Raw genomic sequence first — 25,187 nt, forward strand, 5'->3', positions numbered from 1 at the left:
CACTGGCCATCGCACGAGCTATTTTTTGCACTGCACATGGTCTTGCATTTGATTGTCTTGTGGGCCGCAGCCATCTTCTGTGCTCACCAGCATGCATGGATGTGAATTAATGAGTGAGTGCGTGTGCGTGGGCTTGTTTGGACTGTGATAGAGTGTCCGCTTCCAGTAGGTCTGTTCTGCTCTGCTCTGGCAACGCTCACCTGGGCTCTCGTTTGTCAGCGCTCAACTGGCCTCCCAAATTCGGTGACAGTATAACTCACCCCCAAGACAGAGCATAGGACACACTCTCAAAACAAAAAGTCTTTCTGATTTCCACTATTTATAGGGTGCATCTCAGTAGGTTTAGGATTTGCATTTCATTCGACTTGTGCCGCTTGTTTATTCTGTCGGTTCAGTCATTGGCTCTTCAGAGTAATTCAGGATGAGAAGATCATCATAGCATAGAGCTTTAATGAGTGTAAATTTGCTCATCACAAAATGCAAGTAAAAAATAATGGAGTTACTTCTGGAAAATGAATAAGGATTTTTTGGGATGGAATTCAAGTCAATCATGCATCGAAAAATGAACCTATATAAATTTCAAGGGAGGAAATGAGATGTACATTTTAATTATTAAAAGAATTTCTGGGCATTTAGAAGAAAAAAAAATCTTTTGAAAACGGACAAATTCATATTAAATAATATTTTAATACCTCATCTCTTGTCATATGATATTTTCAAAATGAATAATACTAAGAAATTAATCCATATCAAAATAATTGTGAGTTCCTGCCGGTAACAAAATGTTAAATGTACTTCTATTGTTTGTGTATTGGCTATTATATTCTTAATTAAAGTCACTATATTGCCTTAATTTATTAAGAAGGGGCTTCGGATTTGTAAAATAAATATGACGTAGTATATGTTTACTTCTTTCCCGTGAAAATAAAGCAAAACCAGCATGCAGGAAAACACAGGACCTCGGGCACTAAGGAATAACAGCAGGCACTCTTGAACCAATGAGTCAAAATTTGAAATATCTGGCACGAGTAGACGGCACTTTGCTCGCCGGAGGACTGGAGCGCAACAAATAAGAGGCAACGGCCGATTCTAGTGGACGTTCTTGGCAGGCTGCTTTGGTCCAAATAAAGAAAAAAAAGGAGCTTGGGCAGCGCTAGCATTGGGGTAGTGTTAGATCAATTAAGTTTGTGGGCCAAACAAAGATGGAGTCAGACAGAGTGGCAGAAGTTTTGGCCACCAAGGACAATTGGCCCAACATTATTTAGGCATTCTTAAATTTCACAGGAGATAGATGAAGTACCAGGCAAGGGAGAATATAATTTAGCAGTCACTACAGTATTTCAGTCAATGCACAAAATCAGCAGAGTGGAAAAACTGAAAAATCAGGCCACTTGTAATGAATGGTGTTCCAAGCTAAAAAGGAGCTCCATGTTGATGTTTCTAAACTGATTACTACACTGAGAGTACATGTATAGGTAAACTGTGTTTTTATTATACCTAAAAGGGCCATTGCTTCTTTATTTTGTATTTATTTTTACATATTTATATATACCGCACAGAAAATGACTAATTTGTGAGCCTGCAATTTTCATACAATTTGGGATTGTTGAACACTTGATTTACGATAATTTTCCATATTCTTTTCATATATTTTTAATGGGCATTGGTATTGTTTTTTTTTTTTGAGAAGTGCTAATGCTTTTAGTGCAGATTTTCGGTTAATACAATTTTTTTATAAAAAAAAACTACATAGTAGTGGCGTGATCACAGTAGTCAGCTCATCTACTTAAAGTCATATTGATATTATATACTCTGAAATGTTACCACATATTTTTCCCTTCGTTTTGAGAACAAGTATATTTCAGAGGAACATTAATTTTTTTCCTGAGTGGCTTACATACAGGCATTCCCCACTGGCACAGCGTCCATCAATTTAATGAAGTATAGTTATTCAATTTTCAATAATTGCTGAGTTCTAAAGGTGAAATTAACTCCCCACACCACCTACTACAATTAGAAACACAATATCTCCCAGCAAGATCAAGACTTCATCCAGAAAGTAAAAAATGGTGTGAAATCTTATTTATTTATTTTATTTTACTACACAGTGGATGAGTGGTTAGCGAATTGGCTTCACAGTGGGGAGGCCTGGGTTCAAATCCAGGTCAGTCCACATTTCAAAGACATGCATGGCAGTCTGATTGGACACTGTAAATTGCCCCTAAGTATTAGTGTGAGCGTGAATGGTTGTTTGTCTCCTTGGATAGGCTCCAGCACCCCCCTGCAACCTTAAGCGGTTCAGAAAATGAGATGAAATGAGATGGAGTACTGCACAGGTCAACCAACTGTTAAAGTAAAGCCGATAAAGAATGGAAAAAAAAGTCTAAGCTGATGAAGGATTTCACCTGATTTCACTGAACGAAGGTGGCCATTTGTCAGTTCTAGAATGTCACTGCACACTGGGATGGAAGGCCTATTAAGTCCCTACTCTGCACTTCAGGAGAGATTACATCACAGAGAACTTGTCAGAAAGAGTAAATCCCCCAAAAAATGACAGTTCACTCTCCATCACCCCTTTCTCTGGTATGACTCCATTTTCCATTAGCCTTCATTTCAAAAATCCTTTAAGAAGTCTGAATTAAATAGTTACCCCTGGATATAAAAGTGTGACTGTGTCAAAAAATGAAAATGACAACATTAATGTAATTTTACCTTTGGAAATCAACCAAATAAGTAAGTAATTAAAAAAATGCATTCATTCAGAATACACACTGCGAAGCCTCGTGAGGGTTGGGGGAGTTGCTGCAGCCTATCCCAGATGACTTTGGGTGAAACGCAGACTGCACCGAAAGAGACGACCATTCACACTCACAATAATACAGCCACCGAGCGGGAAGTCAGGCCAGTGAATCACTACACCATCAAGAGGCCTGCAAAAAACGCACATTTTGCAAAATGCTATATTGCAAACTTAGTTTGTTGGGTTGCAAGTTTGAAACAATTTCTTTAGTCTATACATTCATCACATCTCATTTTTAAATCTGATTTCATTGGAAACCACCAACAACAACGCTTCCTCCCTCCAAAATATCTGACAATTTGGAGGTATGGATTTCCTCAGGGATGTGCTTTGAGTCCATTTATGTCTTCAACTTGGACTAAAGACCAGATTTCTTGTAAATAATTTTCCACTGTGACCATTCCAAATGTAGACATATCATATCTGACTAATAAAAAAAGGGGCATCCTAAGATTTCAAACGTCCTTCTGTCAGGCCCAATACAAGGTCATGAACCCCCACCACCATACGCAAACACACAATTTCAGCAAGCAACAAAGGATGAAATATAACGTCACACAATAAGGTTCCCAGGCTGGCGTAGAGATGCTGTTAGGATAAGTGTTCCAATACTCAGAGCAGAAACGAGTATGAGTGTAGAGGGCGCACAGAGGCGGTGAAGAGGGAGCACATTTTGTCTTCCTGGGCGCAGAGCAGCATCCAGAGAACAGGCTTGGCAGCTTTTCATGTGTCCCTCGGCATTAGCACTGCAGTCACATTACATTTCCCCCTTTCGGTAGGATCGCTGGGTGCCCAAGCCGACGCTCCCGTCCAGGACACGTCGCGTCCACTTTAGACTTTAAGGCTCTCTGGCTCAAGTTTATCCGGCAGAGGACAAAGTGGAGCAGACTGCTGAGTACATAATGGCGTAAATAATTCAGAGTCTCGACGAATGAATGAGTTACACTAACACGGTTCTGCCGACGTACTGATGTGCGCACGGCATTGGGTAAACCAAACTGTCCGCTAGAATTTATTTGGCTTTGCCAAATATAATATGCGCCACAGTGTCCAGTGCAAAGAGAACTGTTGATCTCTTAGTCAATCAAGTTATGGGAACTTAATAACTAAAGCCATTTTTTGGTTGTTCGTGTTCGTGGAAAAAGTCTCAGCTTTAATTTAAAAGGTTTATTCTGTTTTATATTTCCCGGTGTCTGACTCCACTGTGCTACATGACCAAGAATTGATGGACATGTTGTCAGTCGCATCATCTGTTTCTAATCAGTTGTTTTTCCTGAGGCAGCATGTTGTTTAAGGTGCCAGAACGATGCATGGTAGGGTTTACTATATTTATCATATGTTGTTTTACTCATGTCCTACTGTTGGGTCATATTGACAGTTAACCTCGGCCAGTTTTTATGACAAATGCAATCCGTGTAAAGGAATGCCGTCAAACATATTTCCCACGATTTAAGAAGCAAAAAGCTGTTTGACTTTGGTCTAGACTTTTGCTTAGACAAAATCATCACTACGTTAATGGTCATGTCTAAGCAGGATGGCACAACAACATGAAAAAATATCATTCCTAATCTTCGAAAAATACTTCAGCACTAGAAAAGTACACGACCTAAACATGTAGCAAAGAATATCTCACCGCCTTCGTTAAAAAACAAAAAATCTTGACCTTCCGTTTATTAGGAAAACACAAAAGAGAACCACTTTGTTTAAGGAAAACGATAAGATGGTCTATAATGTAGTTGAGATCCTAATTTAAATAACGCTAACGCATTTGAAATAACTTTTAATTCACACTCGTTCAGATAGTGACAGTCACAGCAAAATCTGCGTGTGCCACATAGTCCCCACGCTGATCCCGCCAATTAATTTCATGAATGACTAACCCGTGTTTGGTAACAAACTCCCAGTGGCTTAGGGCTTACCTCAGTAGCTTCCCCACCCTTCTTAACCCCCTGCAGGAGCGGTATATCCAGAAATAGACACAATGTGGGAGTCAAAAGCATAAAAGTGTAGGGGGAGAAATGATTGCCGATTCAACACTTTGCATGAGTGCAAGATAGTTTGTCTTCCAAAGATAGAATACTATACGTTTAAGCAAGTCTAAAACACTCAATCAATCCAGCCTTTCTTAGTACAGAATAGCCTCACTAGATAAAGTGGTCAAGAAAGGCGTATCACTTTGTAACAATACACAAACATACACAATGCAAAAAGTCCAAATGATTACTAAAACTATGGTGCAAATAGAAAGAGTTTTGCTCAGGATACCGCTCAATTTCAGGCTAGTTTTAGCAACATGCTGTCATGTTAATTAATAGGAAGATTGCATAAATAATATTTAATAAGCATCAGGGACAGTCCTTGGATTATACCTTTAATTGTTCACTGAATTTAGACGTGTTCAAAATATTTTGGTTAACATTTGGTCGCCGGTCAAATGTACTTAGATATTAAACAGTACTTAGATATTAAACACTACTTAGATATTAAACAGTACTTAGATATTAAACACTACTTAGATATTAAACAGTACTTAGATATTAAACACTACTTGGATATTAAACAGTACTTAGATATTAAACAGTACTTAGATATTAAACAGTACTTAGATATTAAACACTCGCTCTTACATACTAAACTCTCTCTCTTAGATATTAAACTCTCCCATGATTATAATTTTGAGAGCTGGCTTCAACAGTAAACTCTCTGTCACCATTTTGCGACCAAAAGCCCGGCGACCAAACGTCCGAGCACCCAGGAACATGACCATTGACGAAATTAAGCGGAATTACGCTTTTTCAATTTCTTCTACTACATTTTATCCTAATGTATACTATCATTTCCATTCAAAGATCAGTTTTGTTACTATGGTAGACTTCTCATTTTGGGTAAAACTATAAGAAAGCACACACTTGGGCATATTTTTCTTTTAATGTCATGTATTAATGGTGTCTAAAAACCAATAAAGTGTTAAAAATCATTGCATGCGTACCCAGCTTTAGACATTCATCCTTGTGTCAGTGTCCACGCTGTAATACAAATGGATGCATTACCGAGATTAATGTTTACAGAAACTATAAAGGCACAACATTGCCTTGACTTTGAACTATTGTTCTACCAAGGAGGAAGCGAACGGAGAGAAACATTGTTATCCACGCAAAGAGTCATGGCTCTGTTTAGTGAGAATGTTTTTATGTTTTTTTTTCTTCTTAGCATGCGCAGAGAAAGAAAGAGAGCGAGATTGCCTGCCATCTTTTCATTATTTCTCTGGAACCCCCCAGTGAGAGGGCATGCAGAAGTACTCGGGCAGCCAAGGCGTAATTAAACTTCCGCAAGTTGGGTCATGCACATCGTTAAAAACAGCTCGCCGGCGTCTAAATGATATGCCATCACTGGGCAAATTAATCGGTATTTGGTGAGGGCAAGATGGGGACGGTGTCACCCCACGCGTGTCACACAGTACACATAATCGGACCCGATTAGGAAAACTCTTCGGTTTAAGTTGAAAACAACCTTGGCAAACTTTGAGTGTGTTATCGGACAAGGGATTCAATATGAGGTCCATACAATTCCAGGAGAAAGTGGCATTGGAGTTCTTTAACAAAACAAATGGCTTGTTAAGACCTACCTATGCATGCATGTACATCTATGTCTCTATATGCTTATATATATGTATGTATATATTTGCTTATATATATGTATGTATATATTTGCTTATATATATGTATGTATGTATATACGTGCTTATATATTTATGTGTATGTATGTATATATGTGCTTATATATGTTGTATATATGTGCTTATATATATGTATGTGTATGTATGTTTATATATGTGCTTCTATATATGTATGTGTATGTATGTTTATATATGTGCTTCTATATATGTATGTGTATGTATGTTTATATATGTGCTTCTATATATGTATGTGTATGTATGTATATATGTGCTTATATTTGTATGTGTATGTTTGTATATATGTGCTTATATTTGTATGTGTATGTATGTATATATGTGCTTATATGTGTATGTATGTATATATGTGCTAATATATATGTATGTATGTATATATGTGCTTATATACATGTATGTCTATGTATGTATGTATATATGTGCTTTTATTTATTTATTAATTTACTTATTACCTATCTATTTATGTCTAAAATGCTTTTACTATTTCTGCATCGTCACCTTCTTGCTACTGTGACAACGAAATTTCCCGAATACGGGATGAATAAAGTTATCAAATCCAATCCAATCCACCAAAATAAAAAATGGACAAACTCAAAGTTGTATAGCTAACTAAAGCGGAATACACACCACCACAACTGATCATATCGTCTCCTAGCAGAACTTCAAATGTGTACTTCTTCATTTGAGCCATGGAAAGATACATTTCATTCAGACTGATTTGTCCCACAATGAAGAAGCAGTTTGTGATGTGAATTGAATAGGAAACTGTCTTGCATAAACCATGAGGTCGAATTTTGAAGGGAGGTGATGAGCGCCTGCACGAATCGCGCCACCATAAGCTTAAAGGGAATTAATAATGGTGAAATAATGATGATTATTCAAAGAGAAGAGTGCTTACCGCCAAAGTAGGAGCCATCTGAGAGCTTGGTTTCCTTACTGCCTTTCGTAAGAACACTGACCACACCATGTTGGATGAAGTACATCTTTTTGCCGATGGTGCCTTCCCTGATGATGTAATCCCCAGGTTGGAACACCTCAAATTTGAGCTTGGTGAGCATGGAGGTGACAAAATTGGGGTCAGCATTGGCGAACAGTGGCATGGAGGCCACCAATTTCCGACAGTTAAAGTTGATGATTTCCTGCGAGACAGAGAGAACAAAAATGCAATGACCTGACACAACTCCACGTCGGAAAATATATTAGAGAACACAAAAGCATTTGTTTCCCCCCCTTGCAGAGATTCTCAACCACAGCTGGTGGGAAGGTAAAATGTCAGCAAATGTGAAGTGAACCGTGGGGAATGCTGAGCAGAAAGCCACCTTATTTTCCGTATGCCGGGTGCACTCCATTATTTGTGCACCCGTAAAACGTCGCTTCCCATACCTCTCGGAGCGGTTCGTTCAGCTCCCCTAGGATGCTCTCCTCGTCGAACATCTTGCCCTGGTAGCGGTGTTCGTAATAGTCGTGGATCCTTTGCCTCATGTCCGCCGGCAGCTTATGGAAGGACATGTACTGCTCCACTTGTTTGTACTGTAAAGATGTAAAAATTGACAACAGTGAAGCTATGGAAAGACTCATGGACACTCATATAGTTTTAATTCAACTTAGTCTTGCACCATCAATGGCAGGCAATGAGTTAAATGAAAGGTAAAAGCAGTTTATCACCTTTAGTGAGTGATTATCTAGACCAAAGGTATCAGACTCGGGTTGGTTCGCGGGCTGCTTTAACGTCAACTTGATTTCATGTGGGCCGAACCATTTAGACATTTTTTTCATAAATGGATTAAATGAACTGGATTAAAGGGCCTGAAAAAACATATTGAAACTATAACCCAGTAAATCTTGCAAAAAAAGACACAAAACTATTTTTAATACAGCGCTAACAAGGCGACACATAAAATTTCAGTGTGCACACTAAAAGACAAATCAGTGTCAAAGGTGCTGTTTGTCCTTACGATGTTTGTTCAGAACAAAAGCATTACAGTGTGCAAAAAGCCGAGATGCATATCAAAGTGTGCCATGGAGCCCCTCGGGGAATAATAACAGGTAGCATCCTTGACCCTCAGTTACAGAAAAATACAAAAAAAAAAGAAAGAAATTAGGCATGCATAAACTGATGTTAGTGGTACGTTTTGATCACAGACAATCTCTCTACTGGATTGTTCAGATGACCTCAAGTGGCTCTAACCCCTACACAATGTTATCTCAGGCGCCATCGGAATGATGGAGGAAGTCACACTGCTATTATACCCCATTGAATTAGCATTTTTTTCTAATTGCGATACGGTGGAGGCCGGTTAGCGCGGTTAGTGCGTCTGCCTTACTGTTCCGAGAGTGAGGGTTCAGTCCCTGGTCGGTTCCAACCTTCCAGTAAGAAATGTGCATCTTTTCCCTATGCTTGTGTGGCTTTTCTCTGGGTAGTCAGGTGTTTTTCCCATATCCCAAACACATGCGTGTAGGCTGGTTGAACACTCTAGTCTAGATTGTATTTAGGTATGAGATTAAGGGTGAAAGTTTGTTTGTCTCATTGTGCCCTGCGATTGGATGGCAACCAATTCAAAGTTTACCTCGCCTGCTACCCAACGTTGGCTGGGATATTCTCCAGCACCCTCACGAATGTTCCTTATTTCCTATTTGTATTGCTTATGCTCATGAGGATCAATATCAGACCAGGAATGAAACCAAAAACACCAGCTTGTTGCCCCACTTGGGCATATAAAACAGACAGAAGACCAGATAAATGAAATACTTCATGATGGGTGAATGGCTTGTGTCACGGGGGTAATTTGCTTAACTGATCTGACGATGAAAGGGAAATTGTGAGGAGCTGGAAGAAAACAATTGCAGACGTCTGATTGGCTGGCGGAGTATGGCAGGCTCTTTGCGACGATGTGAAGCTTCAAAGGCGTAGGTTATTATATTTTCATTCACATTCATGAAAATATACTGTCAGCTTCTAATAAATCCATTTACCCTCAGCTTTCATCTTACAATGCTACACAATGTCCCCATGCTTTTCCCATTCAAATCCTTTCGAGTGTATGGCACCGGCCCTTTATGTTAATCAGTGCTGTGCCAAGTCTGACAGATGTAAAGAAAGTGACCTATGAGCTGAGTAGATGATTTCCTGCCTGACAGGAAATGAGCTTATTGCTGCATAGCTCTGAATTGGAAAAAGCTACGGATGTTATTTTACATGGTCTGCTATGATAGGCATCGTAAAAATATCATACGCACACAAAGTAATGCTAAAACTTTTTTTAATAGAGAAAATGCAGTATTTTTAACTCAAATTATAAAGTTTGACCCACATTTTATATTTACCGCGCTGATTTTCAGTCTCGACTGCTCATAAGGTCTGATATTAAATACAGTAGTAGTTGAGTATAATGTATCAAATTCAATGTAACATTTGTTTTGGAGTATTGTCATTCTTAATTGTATCGTAAATATATAATTAACTGAAGAAATGGGCTATAAAATAAAATAGAGCATTGTATAAACATTCTTTACAGTATAGTATGGCATGGGAGAGTAAAGTATTTCAGTATTGTATGGGATATAAGAAATAGTAAATACTCTAATATTAACCTTCACCAGGAATGATTTGACAATTATTTAGTTTGCTATTTGTTCCCCTTATTTTCTTATTATTATATGATGGCATTTTCCCTTTTTATTCCCCCAATTGCATTGTCTCATATAACACTCCATGCACATGCTAATATTGTTGTTGTTTTTTTGGCCCAAATGAGATGTGAATAATTCATTCCCCGAAGAAAGATGTCAGCCACTTGATTATACTTTCTAAACAATTACTCCCCCCACACCGCCCTGTCACCTTCTTACAAACCTCGCACGGCTCGGTCAAAAGTCAGAAGCGAGAACAAAGGCTTCATTAAAATACTGTCATGTGGCTTTGTTTTTGGGGGGATTGGTGTGTACATACAAACCAGACCTGTAGTACTCCATTATGTGTTCCTTTCTTGACACTATTGTTACACACTACGTTGTTTAAACGGTTATTATTGACACAAATGTTTGCATGCCATGTATTGAAAAATACCATTATTTTTGTATGTCATGTCGCATTAGTAATAGAGTGCTTAAGAGTGAAGTAGATTTACAGTTTTCAAAAGTTGGGATTGAATTTACGGACCCTGCAGACACATTAACGGGCCTGGCACTGTGCTCTAACACCGCTTGGCAGACCAAAGAATGAAAACGTGTTAAATTACTGCCATCAGTCAGGTCTGGACTAACGAGAAGCGAGCGGCTTTTACTGGAAGGCTGAATGAGACTTAAGCTCTTCAACTTGTTGACAGCTGTGTCCTTGGGTTCATTGTATCCTCTGTGAATTGCAGACACTTGTTTTAACTAAAGACAGACATGTTTGTCATAAAAAGGATCATTTTTAACCACATTTTGTAACCCTTACTTCTTAAAGAAATAGACATCAACACTGTCATGGCAGAAAGAATCTAACAGAATTGTATTTTACTGATGTGTATGAATGAAGACATTTTTTAAATAAAAGCCTTCAGTTGTGAGAATTACGCAAAACAGCCTTTGTTGAAATTGCAGTACTATTTTAGGCAATCAGACTGGAGTATCTACTCATCACACATTGGCTGCCCTTTGTGCCGCATGTGCCTATTAAGGAGCTTTGTGTCGCTGTCATACGGCGAATGGAGAAAGCCGTGACAGATGGTGCAGGTATACTAACAACAAAGATAGTGTGCCTATTTTGCTTGATACTTTTTTCCTGTTTTATATGATTTCAGTGCAAAATTTGCCGACTTTATGCATCATGAACTTTTAAACTCTCGTAGCTAAAGTACAAAATTCCATAGAAGCAACGGTGACTATCTGGTTACTAAGTTGAGTGTTTGAATAAAATACAAGATACAAACCACATCCATACCATATTCCTGACATAAATTATCAACATGCATTTTAATTTAACACAAATCTGATTTTTTGAGAGAAATGATTTCCCGCAATCCCCCATGTTGGCAAACATGTTGAGCAACAAATGCTTAGCTTGAGCTTTCTTATTAACTATACCCCAAGGAAGCATGTTTAATTGCCAAGTGTTAATTATAGATATGACTGGGAGTGGCAGCATGTCCAATTTCTGACAAAGGGGGCTTGGGACCAACATGCCTCAACAAGCCACTCATTGGATGGAGTCCCACTTGGGCAACGAGTTAACCACCACTCCATCCAACACTAGATCACGATATCAAGCATGAAAGTTCAGACGTACAAAGTTCACGTAAATCATGACCAATAAGACGCAAATGAGGTAGATGATCATCTCTCTCTCTGCAGTCCCCCAAACAGCACCTCCCTCCCTTTCGCAATCCCATCATACATTTCCATTCTCGTAGATGAAGATAAGCGGCTGCTTAAAGGTTAGCTGGAATGGCAGGCACGCCATGTATGAGCCGTCAAATGCGCGGCCATTTTGGATATCTGCTCTGCAAGGATGGAGTTATTTTCATGGGATGAGGTAGCCATAATTTGTACTAAAACTGTAATTTTGCCAAACCAACACTCCAAAAAACGGAGTAGAAAACTGACGCAATATTTATTTTATTTAAAATCTGACATGATTTTTCTGGTTAATTTGGACTTCTTCCAATATCAATAGTTTCCAGGTTGCCAGATAGTTGAATAAAGTTGGAAAAAAAACGTTATCTTTTCGTCAGCGATACACAAATTTGGGCATTTTCTAAATTAGAACTCAGTACCTATAATATGGCACTAGATGACAGTATCACCTTCCACTCACCTTTTTTATATTTTTATTATTATTCTTTGTCAAAGAATGAATAGTTTGATTTCATTGTACATCCTGGTTTGTGTATTTTGCTATCTTTCACATCTATTTACACACGCTAAAATATGTATTTTTAACTGAGTGAAAATGAACCTAATAAAGCCATTTTTTTTCATCACCGCGGGGGACACACTTCAACCCCCCTCCAGTCCTCCTTTCAGTATTCCGTAAGATTGCTGGGCTCTCTTACTTTGTATAACAGTTAACAGGCTTCCTGATTCCTATTTAAGAACCCATTTAAGCCGGCTTGCTCGCTTCTGACAGCGCGGGCATTTATCTCCCAGTGCCATATTGTAATAAAATTCTATTCAGGATAGATTATACCATCGCTTTCTGATGATAATTTTCCACCATCTTTGAGAGCAAAGCATCTACCCCCCGTCTTCTGCTTTTTCTCATGTGAAAAGCGATGACATCCAATCATAAATGACTTTTTCTTATGTGCTTCGCATGTCGCAGACATAAGAATGCCCAAGTTTTATATCGTTTGGCAGCAAGGCAAATTCAATCGAAATAATTTTTCTTGCATATTTGCCTGAGTTGGTGGTTTAAAAGTACTTACTAGGACAGCTATGGGCAAACTACGGCCCGCGGGCCACATATGGCCTGTTAGGCTTTTTAATTTGGCCCGTGGCAGTAGCTCTGTCCACTCTAATTTGTTTTTTTGTGTTTTACAGCCCCTCTATCTTTTTTTAAATTACATTTTAATATTTCTTAATACATTCCTTTTCACTTGACTTTGTACTTTATACTTTAATGATGGGTGATGAGTATGTTAATACTTTAGTCCTTTTTTTCTGTTTATGTTTCATTTGCACTGTTAACGGATGCACTTTTTTATATGTATCGTATCTTGTGCTGACCCGGCCCAACTGTCAAATTTTTAAAGTCAATGTGGCCCCTGGGCCGAAAAGGTTGCCCACCTCTGTACTAGGAGGATGTAAGGACCAAAGTTTAACATTGGTTAGGTGATTGCAACTATATGGTGTACTTTTATGTGGAAAAATCTGGGAAATTATAATCAATAAATTAGCTAAAAATGGTGTATTTATCTGAAACCAAAAACAAACACTATAGTTTATCGTAATTATAATAATATGAAAAACAACAAGCTAGATGGGTATCTGTCAAGTAACATTTGAATTTTTTTGTACTTATGCCACCCTTGAGGCAAACAAAAGTGCAGGAAAAATAAATGAACTTGATTATCTGAAGTAAAAATGCTTTGAGTCAGCAAGCAATTCAAATAAAAAGATAATCCCTTCCCATTCCCCTAGTAGGGAAATGCACACTGATGACGCAGCATCAGGACCGACTAGAGGCTACAGTATCGACCCTGAAATCTTCCAATTACCAGCCACTGGGAACTCTCAACCACTGTGCCACACAAAACACACAAAATGCTTTTCATTTAACCCTTTCAGCGCCACTGACAATGAAAGACGTCTAATCAAGTGGCTTTTTTATCCTTCTGTTGTGAATTGAAATGAGTTTTTCACATCATTCAGTTTAACCCTCCCAGTTAAAAGGGATTGGTCATCCATTGCTGTCAATGGGTTGTAATGAGTTAACAAAATATCAGTATTTTTACAATTTTGACGCTTGGTCTTCACAGCTTTAAAAACAAATGTCTAAAATTTCGTCACAAAGTGTTGAGATCATTAAAAAAAATCTGTGCAAATTTATAGTATTAGCATCGCAAATATATAAAAAGCATCACATTTGTACAGTTGGGTATACTATGACAGCACCAATAAAATCTTCACTTTTTCCAGCCTTAATACGCCTACCTCTCGCTGTATTTGCTTTTAATATTAATTTACCGGTGGTGGGATTAATTAATACCTTTGAGTTTGACTTTGCGAGTTCATTAACATGTATTCAAAGACCAATACATTTAATAGATTCATAGTCTATTATAGGGGATGATCCACTACATAATATGAAAAATTCCTGAGTGAACAAATCAGAGATGATCTGGCTGTAGTGATTTTCTTGATGTTATTTTTGCTAAACGTACATAATCATTGTGTACCTAAACGCTGGTTATTTCTTAATTCAGACTTTATTCAATTAATGGATTTACCACACAATGAGTCTATTTGTATTCGCATAAGTGACCAGTTTGGACTGATGATGCTTGGAATTGATCAGAGTTAATCAAGTGTTTTCTTGCCACGATGAACTTGTATTATTGGATTATTTGTTTTCGTTTGTCTCTTGGCCGTGTTTCGGAATATGTCTTAAAGCAATCCGAAAAAAATATCAACAAATTGACTTAAACTCAATTTTAAGAACATTATGCACACTATGACTTCAAAAATCCAACAGCTAATTTGTCTAAATGCTCGTAGCCATCAGTTTGATCTTTTCCCGGCGCACAACTGATGAAATAAAGTGTCAGAGTGCGTCTTATACATCGTAAATGATTGTTTTTTTTTAAACAGAATTCATCATGTGACCTCATTCTGCAGTTATTTCAAAGCAGTGTCTTCATTGAATGAGGGAAAAGCGCCCTTAGTGGGACATCCGTACAACTTTTTAGCTATCTATCTAAAAATATTATGAGACATCATTTTTATTTTTTAAGGTCTATGTATTATACTTCAGTGTATTTTGAATTACTTTGTGTGGCCCATCTGTATTTTTTTTCATATTTATATTGGTGTACAATCAATACATCCAACAACTTTCCCATTAATCTATAAAATATGTATATGTAGTCAACATATTCCTCAGAAAAAAATGTTTATTTCATTCAATGTGAGCACCGCAGTGAGGGACTGAGGCACACGAAAAAGATAAACGGGAGGACCGGCTATCTTAAAATTTAATTGCTTGGTGCAAGAAATTACCTCTCTGCAGGCGAGGAGAATGCTGGGGTCTTTTCAAGTAACGAGTAAGGAGGATTCTGGAGGATTTTTAGGTAGAAGCTGAACCCAGAAAATGAAAAAATATGGCCTCCGGATCTTGATACCAGCTAAAATTACCTTGAGTAGAAAGATAGAATTTCTTATACAGGCCCTAATTTCTGCTATTCACTGAAAATCCATCTCTGCTCAGACATATTTATCTGCTTTTTTGCTAATGGAATAGAATGATGACTAAGCGTGGAGAAGCGTGGAGTAATTCTGCAAACAATTCTAAAATATCTCTTCTTATAATAAAACAATGTGCCAAGGTTATCCATCTTCATGATGTATCTCAGTTTGCTTGCATAAGTGGAGTTACTCAGCACATCCACATTGAGCACCCCTAAACGTCCGATTACATCACCTCTGATCTTTCACTCCCTCTCATCTAGCCACTTTGAATACAATCCCTGCTTCTCGAGCGCGACCTCCGACGGAGGTCACCCTCCCTTCTCTTGTCCCCGTGCGGCACAGACGGCTAGAAATGTGGCAGGTCGGCAGCTCGGCTCATTATCGCCCACGCCGGGCGCCTGTGGAAAGCGGCCCTTAATAAGCCAGCTGTCGGGGCTTTCCTCCCCCCCTGCCCCCTTGAAGTGGGATTGCTGGGGTTCCTCGCTGTATGAGCCCGCTACCATGGAAGATGGTGGCTGCTTAGCAGAGCACCTTTCTAGTGACGTGACATAACGGGTTGGAATAGACGTCAAAATGTTCAACATCATTTTTACTGTGTCTTATTAAACACGTTTCCATCACAACGGATGTGAAAGGTAAAATGACAATGTTTTTTGAATAGTTCAGGTGAATTCAAGGTTTCAAAGCAACATTAAAATTCGCCATTGTAGTGTATGCGTTAACACTTGTTTGTCTTATTCTGTCATGCAATTGGCTCACAACCAACTCAGGGTCTACTCTGCCTACTGCTCTTTTTCAGATAGGATGAGCTCCAGCACCACCGCAACCCATGTGAGGACAAAGGCACAAAACAATGACTGAAATAATCACAGTACTTATTAGAAATGGTATATTTTGTATGTAAACATTATAAATTATAACGTTAATAAAACAAAATCCTTCATTTAAAAAGGACAGAAAAATACTGGATGTGCCATCAAGAACATTCCTTCCCTATAAAGGCTTAAAATGAATTGAAAATATTTTTTCGCAAAATGCTTTAACTGATTGATTTAAAAGAAATAGGTAGCTGATTCAAATATATGCATATATGTAATGATATAGGATAATGTGAGATTTGCATGTTCCGATCAGGCTTGCATGGCTTTTCTCCGGGTAGTCCAGTTAAAATACAGCTTCATACCAATTGCATATAATATTTCATAAATACAGGGGTAATGTAATACACTTTTTGCATCATAAATAAATGACTCACCTTTTCCTGATACTGGCGCCGCGACGAATCCAATGACTGTATGAGAGCGGTGGCATGGCCCACGAACATGGCGTAGCAAGTGGCGCCCACAATCATACTGAGGATGGTCAGCCATACGTCGGTCATGCCCACCGGCGGGTACATGCCATAGCCGATGCATAGCATGTGGCTCATGGCTTTAAACAGCGCGTAGGAGTACTGCTGTCCCCACGTGTCATTCTGGAGGGGGAAAACAAACAGAAGATGAGTTCCGCCATCTTGCTAATCCAGTCAATAGCACGTTAAAATGACAGTGGGGCCCTTGGCGTCTCCTTAAAGACGTAAAATTTTGGCAGATGTCCACTTGACGCAGCTGGCGGAGTGTGACTTTGCAGTGTGCAAACTCACTGGGCAGACATTTTGGGCCCCAACTCGTATTGCCGAGGCTTGAGTACAAACGGATGGAGTGTGACACACACAGAAGAGGCTGAAGTGCATGGAAAGAAAGTAGGTCAGCTATTTAGAAAAGATGCGATTTCTTGCCGGGTTTTCTCATTTGTAGATAAATGGCTCCCGCTCGCCCGTCCTTTCTTTTTTTTTTCTTCTACCCTCTTTAGATCCTTGTGGTAGTTCATGACCAATCAATAAGTCTCTCCTGGGGTTCAAATGTTTAAATTGCTTTCAAACTCATTTCTACAGTGGAAAAGCAGATTTTTAGCTGAGATTTTATTTGGGCCAATCTTGGAAAGGTAGGAAAAGGTTGACTTGCTGCCAATGGCGGCAGCTACTACGGTTCCCAGAAAAAATGTATTGAGTACATACAATCGCATTGTGGGTTTGTAATTGTCTGTTTCTACACAATGGAGTATTTGAAGAACCTTCCCATATTTAAAGTGTGAAATGACAGAAATACAACCCCAATCCTGATTGGCCCTTAGTAACAATCAGACTCAAGTCGCAAGAAGAGCTGAAATAAAGTTGGAAGTACAGATTAAGGTCACCAAACACTATACAAGGTCACCTATTAGATTTTAGCACAGGTTGGGTTTTTTTGTATTCAGCATGTAAACAAAATAAAACCATTCACACAAATGCAAACAGATAATGAACGGGGTAGTTTTGCTACAGGTAAGCGGTACATTTTAAAATAAATTATACAGTTACAAGGAAAAGTATGTAAACCCTTTGGGATTTCTCTCAAATTAGAAATGACCAACAAAGTGTCTGATATGTGTCTATCAGTACATGTGAACACAGATTGTCGACAAAAGGAAAGATTGCCAACACTGTTGCTCTTCTCACCAGAAGTGGACATCTCATAAACACGCCTGCAAGAGCATGGTGCCGAATTCTCAATGAGGTGAAGAAAAATCCAGTTTAAGACTTACAGAAATCTCTATCGCATGCTAACATCTCTGCGGATAAGTCTAGGATCAGTAAAGGATTAAATAAAAATGGCTGCCACCACAGAGGTAACCATTGCAGTCCTCAAAACATTTTAAAAAAAAGCAGAAGGATGTGGTTAAATGTTGGGTGGCTACAGTTTTTTTTTAAGGGGAAACAAAGCACATGGAGTAGAGAGGCACTGCATAGCACACCATCAAAAGATTATAACTACGTCTGGAAATCGTTTTTATTAAAGCCCAAGCATAAACGAGTTAAGTTTAAAGATGCTATCAGGATTGAAATAGCTATCAGTTGATGCAAGTCTCAAGGTAATCAGGAGGAATGCTACAGCCAGGGATTGCAAAAAAACTGGTGATTATTCCTTGGCAGTCTTCTAGCTAAAACAATTTATTAGAAAACATTTAGTGTATGAAACGAGACAAAGAGAAGCCGGATGAGAGGCTTCGCGTTTCCATCTTTTAGGATTTAGAGTGCATCTTTTTTGTCGCTCAGCTCAGGGACATCGGAATGAAAGAGGATGTCTAACATTTTGTCTCTCTTGTATTGCTGAATGGGGGGTTCAAAAAAAAAAAGAAGAAACCCAAGACCTAGAGACTTTTCATACAACACAGTGCCAATTTAACAAACATAATAAATAGGTGATAGCATGTGAATCCATGGATCCACTTCGGATTCCGTGTGTCCTTGATAAAACCACGGGTTGGTAAGAGCATATCCAAGTGACTCTGGCTGAGAGGCAGTGCATAGCATTGAATGGTCGCACATATAGACAACCTTTTACATGCTCAGTAAAGATCAATTTAAATAAATAACGGAATAAAAAAAGACTTTTACCCTAACAGATGCAGCTCCTTATCTGTAGTTGAACAAGTAAAAGTCAATGCATGGCACCCTCGGCGACTATATTACAACCTAAATCAGCCGATTGCAATTCATGCATTGGACACCTTAATGATGAGTCACAAATCCCAAGATGCTAGCTGACAGTTGAACGCTAAGATAACATTCAGTAGTCCTGGAATGCATTGAATTGCTGACACAATTTACCTGTTGTTGAAGCATTGTTGGTCACAGCCGAGTTCATTGAAAGAGATTTTCCTAATCTATTCCAAAACAAATAGCGCAAGGAGAACATCTCAGGGTCAATGGCTGGCTTCACACTTGAAGTAACAAAATCACATTTTACCCCCTGAAGTGGCATAATTAAAAACAAAACTCGACAAACGAATGAACAAACCCAAATGCTTTTAAAGAAATAATAACTTTTTATACACGTTGTTCAGCTAAAACAAAATGTGACAAAAACATTTTAGCGGGATGGAATGTATGTGAGATCTTAATGCGTTCCAAGGGGAATGTTGGTTTGATATACAATTAAATTTGATTCAATATAAATTTAAAATGAGCTTCTAATTAAATGTCTAAGCCAAGGGATCATTGGATATAAGCCTTAAAAAGAATTAAGCACCTGGACCAGCAGTGCGAATACAAAAAAGAGGTCAGCGGTCTGATTACTGTTGATTCATCGAACGAGTCCCAGTGTGCAACCCCGCAAATAAAACAAAAATCCCCGGGTATGTATATTTGCAGTCTAAAATTATCTAAACTGTGAAACATCTCAAAGGACAGCGGTTTACAACATCTGTCGTTTCTGGTGATGGAAGGCGAGGCGTACGGAGCAAGCGAGCGCTCGGCATGTCAGCGAGGCACCGAGGCATGATGAACCAAATACATCATACCTTGAGCGATGTAACTACTCATGTGACATCTGTTCTGGCACGCACAGCTGACTGCGAGCCGTATATTCCTCTTAGTGTGGGCTCTCGTTGTAATGTTTGTACAGTGCCATTCCTTTGGACTCCCTTGGACATTCACAGCCAAATCAGTTAATGTTGACAATGATCGAGTAATTGCCAACATTTTCTATGCTCCATAGCCCCATAAACTTGATAGGGTTGAGTGTAGCTGTCCAGTGGCATGGACTCATGCCTCATGGTTCTAGGGTTCTTGGTTTTAAGCTTGATATGAGTTTCCATAGTCTTACAGTCCTTGCACAAGTTTTCTTGGAGTAACCTTCAAGTGAAGTCCCGATCCGAGACTCATGCCTCGTGGTTCTAGGGGTTCTTGGTTTTACGCTTGATTTGAGAGTAGTTTCCATACTTTCCCAGTCCTTGCATTGGTTTTCTTTGGGTATCCTACAAGTGAGGCCCCAATCTGAAACTCAACATCATTATCGCCTTCCGATATGATATTTTTGGAGTATCGGATTTTGTCACAAGATCGAATCTGATCCACTAGGAGCGTGTTTTCAATAACACCGAGCATTTCGACTGCAGTAAATCAAGCCACTAAGCAAACAAGTCTGCTCAGAGGAAGAATTTCTCTTTAAAAACGAATGATGGTAACAGTAAACAAAGCATTTCTTGGGGAGTTACCACCAGGAAACAAAACTATTTGCAGCATGCAATCATTTAAAGGGGGACTCCCACAGGGTCGGAACCAATAAACCTATTCAATCTGTGTCGCCTGGATTCCAGCACACACGGTCAGTTTTTTGGGGTTATTTTTTTTTTACCGTAGATTGCCCAGTGATGAATAACACACGGCAAACAATCGCATTGGCGGTGGTGCCCTATTGACGCCAACCTCCGCTAGTATATTGATAAGCCATCAGTTAGGAAAGGAATCTTCTCAGCTTCATTCTGTAGAGGTTAAATGTACATTTGATTGATTGGGATGTACCACGGAAAGGAAGGAAGGGTAGCTAGCTGATCAGTGTCTAGGCTACTGGTAAACAGGCCATAAATTATACAACACACGTGTCACACGCAAAGGTAAGGTGAGGCTGTGGGACACAGCTGATTTGGTCGCACATGGCTTGTGACCATCTCTATAAGGGGAGATATGTTGGACAGAGCCTATTGTGACAATACGGAAAAAAGTACATGTCGAGGTATATTAGATGTGTCGTCTCATCTCTTCTAACGTTTACTAAAGGACATGCACACACGCTCTTATAATACTAAAGATAATATTAATGAACAGGGAATTAAATATTCTCAGAAATTGTCTGACAGCACAGAAAAAGGTTTCACTGTGTTGAAATTGTAAAGACAGACGCAGAAGAGTAGGAGCACTCAAGTCTAGTCATATGGCCAAATCCTCAATTACCCCGACTTTGAGAGAAAACATATACATGAATCAATAAAAATACAACAACAAAAAACCTGTTAATTATTCCACCCTAAAATTTGATTTGTTAAGGGGTCACAAACATAAATCAAGGAATATTATTGAAAAATGTCTTTCATCACAGTCTGTATGCACTTGACATTAGCTATCTAAATTGCCTTGTATTATTATGAAAACAAAAACAAAGTTAATTGGAAATTATGCAGCATAAATTTTCACCTAATTTTAAATTCACTTATTTTAATAGTCTTTTAATTGTGTAAAAACATACATGCAATATCCGTATAACTTGCACATGATGGGACGAGTAGAAAATAAGGATTAATTATTAATGAAGCAATACAAGCGAGAATGCATCGTTGTCACGATAATCAATGAACTGATCAAAAGTACCCACATTTGGCTGACAAATATATTAAATTTAAGCGTTAGGATGACAGATATACCAGACAATGTCTCCCAGGATGCAAAAGGGCTTTAGCGAAGTAATTACAGAGGTGGGCGGACAAGATAAGTCAGAGCATTATCTGATTGGATCGGGTAAGGGACAGTGGGGAGGGACCTCCCACATCCAAAGCAGCAAAGACACTTACCACCATCTTATTTTTGGAAACCCAGCAATCGGCAGGGAAGTCCTGCAGCATCGGCACCAGGAACTGCAGGCAGCCATCCCAATGGCAAAGGAGCAGCATCATGCCGATAAGGTTGACGATTCTCACCATAGCACTGGCCAAGTCGTAGGTCATGTGAAAGATCTACCAGGAAGAAATGAATGAATGTTAAGTCCTAGGGAAAATCACACATTGATGTGAGGCTGATTTTTCTAAAAGGGCCTTGTCTAAACTGTTTTGACTGGGAAACCTGACCACATTCTCCCAGTCAGAATGGATTGGACATCAGCAGCCATCACTGGTATTTAAATATGAACAGTTACTTGCACAACTCACAGCTCAAATGAATTCGATGTATATTGTTGCCAAAGGAAATATTTTATGAACTCTTAACATTTTTAAACCCGTTCAGGTTTTTTTAATAATGAAAAAATGTACTTTTTTATTGTCTTTTTATGTTATTTAAATTTTTTGAACTAAAATACAAACAAGATTTTTGTTGCTGTTATTATTATTGCTACTTTTTTATTTATTAATCAACTACATAGTGTGGATTTGAGGAAAAGCCTGAGTATTTTTTTTGTTTTCATTCATTTCAACATATCCAAAAAAGTATTCATTGTATTTACTGTTTAAAAGTATCATTATTAATTCTAATAACACATGGGTACTATTCCAAATGTAAATATTGTAAACTACATGATGCCACATATGTTAGCTAAGAATAGTCGCTTGCCCTTTAAAAGTGTTAAAACATGTTTCATCACAAGACATAAGGACGCAACATTCTTTAGTCTTTTGATTAAAAGTAACAGGACAAAAAATAACCGCATTTCTGGGCCCCTGTCCCTGATTGGAATGCATTAATTGAAAAGCATCTGCAATACTTTTAACCTTACACACAGCAACAAAAATAGAAAGCCATTCCAACATTAGTGGAAAATTCAAATTTTTGCCAAGATTCTACATTAGAATGTGTTGCAAAGAAAACATGGAGGAGCAGGTGCATGCAGATACACTGTGAAGCGTCCTCGGGGAGGGGGGGAAACTCCCCTGCTGCCCCGACTGGGACTTTGCTGAATCACTCCTATCATCAGCCACTCAGCCAAACACGATAATGGCGAACCGAGACGGAGGTAACGGCGCTCCTGGGCCGAGAGCGTTTCACGGCTAGGGTTTGTTAATCCTAATGATAAATATACTCGCAAGGCGCTGCAGGTCTTGCGGGCCGGTGTAGATTTTAATGGCCGTGGCCATTGGAAAGCCTCTTAATCCCAGAGAAGAGCACAGTTAACTACTCCACACATGATTAAAATCCACTCAGGGCCTTTTAAGGGCTTGCGACTGAGACCACATAGTCACTCTTTGTTGTGAGCAAGGAACGATGATGTCAACCCCTTCATGTATGCCCCAAGATTAGTCAGTCTGTTGAAACTGCTTGGTTATGATCTTTCAAATGTCCTCAATCCTAAATGTTATAATGCAGAAAATATATACAAATACAAAACTCCCAAACATTTTTTCTTTTACTAAAATAAAATAAAGAGGACCAAAAACACTAATGCTTAAAGTAACTTTATGAAGCTGATATCTTTTTAATAAATGTTCTTTAACTAAAATAAAATAAAGAAAGAGGACCAAAAACACTAATGCTTCTTATATTAGATATATTTCTAGTTTATTTATTTAAAATATTGTAAAATAAATTAAAATAAATGATCATGACATGAGGATATTGAGTATTACATCAGTTGTGATGTGGAAAATGTCCTAAAATAACTTTGTGAAGCTGATATCTTTTTTAATAAATTTTCTTTAACAAAATTAAAAAAGAGGACCAAAAACACAAATGCTTCTTATATTAGATACATTCCTAGTTTATCTATTTAAAATATTGTAAAATAAATTAAAATAAATGATCATGTCATGAGATGATATGGAATATTACATCAGTTGTGATGTTGAAAATGTCCTAAAGTAACGTTATGATATATCTATATATCTTTTTAATAAAATCTGCTATAGTTTGATTTTCATTTTATTGGATTTAAATGAAAGTCAGAGGAACTTGGGGGTAGAATAAACTATAGTAACTTATTAAATAACACACTGCTACTTACTTCCTTGCTTGTTGACTGTGCGTATTTATTTCCTCGCGTGTTAGAAACGAGGCTGCCAGTGTTGTGATTCTGTCGGGACGACGCGAGAGGAGCCGATGCGGTACCTTCAAATCACATCATTTTAACTCCAACATGGAGGAGCGCCTGAGAAAGTGTGCCAGGATGCGAATCAGGCGCCGGGCAGCTTTTCTCACGAGCAGATGACACATACACACAAACAGCACGTCTTTCCTCCCTGTTTAGCCCTTGGCACGATTGTTTGTTTTCTTCTTATTAAGGGAGCAATCTTCCTTTAAAGGGAATGGGGAGGGGGTTTCGGGGGGGTATGCAGCTGCACAATGTTGCACGATGTCCAATTTCCTGTCGCTGCCGTAATGGCATTCTACAACCTTAAAAGTGTTGAATTCACTCTGTGGTACTTGAATAAATCATGAAGTAGCCCCCATTTTTCTGTCTGGTCCTGATATATTTTTCATCTGAGAAATCATATTTCCAGATAGGAAATGACTGCTTTTACGGAAAATGGTAGCAAATTTAAGCAAAATGCAATTTATGTCACATTAGAGCATTAAAGCCTAGGCCGATTTCCAGCATGGTACATTCACACCTGTTATACCATTTGTAATCTTCGGTTAACCAAAACACGGAGATGTATATTATCAAAATTTTGGAGGAAGTATGACAACTTGAAATATTCAAACTCGCCACAGGTAAGCCTAAAAAAATAGAAAATATTCCCCAAAATAGTATCCTTGCCTACAAAAGGTTAAAGGTCTGTCAACATCTGAATAGCTGTACACTGTAGAAAACCCATGAATAACAATTATCTGTTTTAACACATTGGCATTTCTAAAAGACATCTTCGTTGAGCAATGGTTTCCGTTTTCATTCATTCCGCTTAGATTTACTTTACTCATCAACATAATTTAATTACTTTTAGCACAGAATGGATGAAGACCCTATATCAACCCAATAACAATCTGAGAACAAATATTCCTTTGCAGATCAGAATGGAGTCTACCTTTCACCAGGATTATACCCTGAACAGGATAAGTGTTGATAATGGCTCCATAACATGCGCCCTTTAATACACCTTAAACCTTTTTGCCCATTAACTGTGCCATTCCAAAACAGGCCAACCCCTTCCTTCTTTAGTATTTGCTATGACAGCCTGTTTGAGTCGTTACAATCCAACAAAATCTTCGCTATATTCTCTTTGTACCAAACCCTGCGTCACTCAAGT

At 38.5% G+C, this 25,187-nt stretch overlaps 1 protein-coding gene across 3 annotated transcripts in view; it reads right to left on the reverse strand.

Moving 5' to 3' along the window:
* hcn4 (hyperpolarization activated cyclic nucleotide-gated potassium channel 4) overlaps positions 1-25,187 on the reverse strand; it is a 73,111-nt gene that overhangs the window by 17,288 nt on the left and 30,636 nt on the right. For all 3 annotated transcript variants that reach the window (XR_013325796.1, XM_077712611.1, XM_077712613.1), the window contains exons 3-6: positions 21,807-21,968; positions 16,636-16,854; positions 7,875-8,021; positions 7,390-7,630 (exon numbers count right to left, since the gene is read on the reverse strand). Coding sequence is in view for 2 of the 3 variants with exons in the window: in XM_077712611.1 (XP_077568737.1) it covers positions 7,390-7,630; positions 7,875-8,021; positions 16,636-16,854; positions 21,807-21,968 (769 nt within the window). In the remaining variant the exon portion in view is untranslated. The remainder of the gene's footprint in view (positions 1-7,389; positions 7,631-7,874; positions 8,022-16,635; positions 16,855-21,806; positions 21,969-25,187) is intronic.

The sequence above is a fragment of the Stigmatopora nigra genome, chromosome 3 (assembly GCF_051989575.1).
Source record: "Stigmatopora nigra isolate UIUO_SnigA chromosome 3, RoL_Snig_1.1, whole genome shotgun sequence".
NCBI lineage: Eukaryota > Metazoa > Chordata > Actinopteri > Syngnathiformes > Syngnathidae > Stigmatopora > Stigmatopora nigra.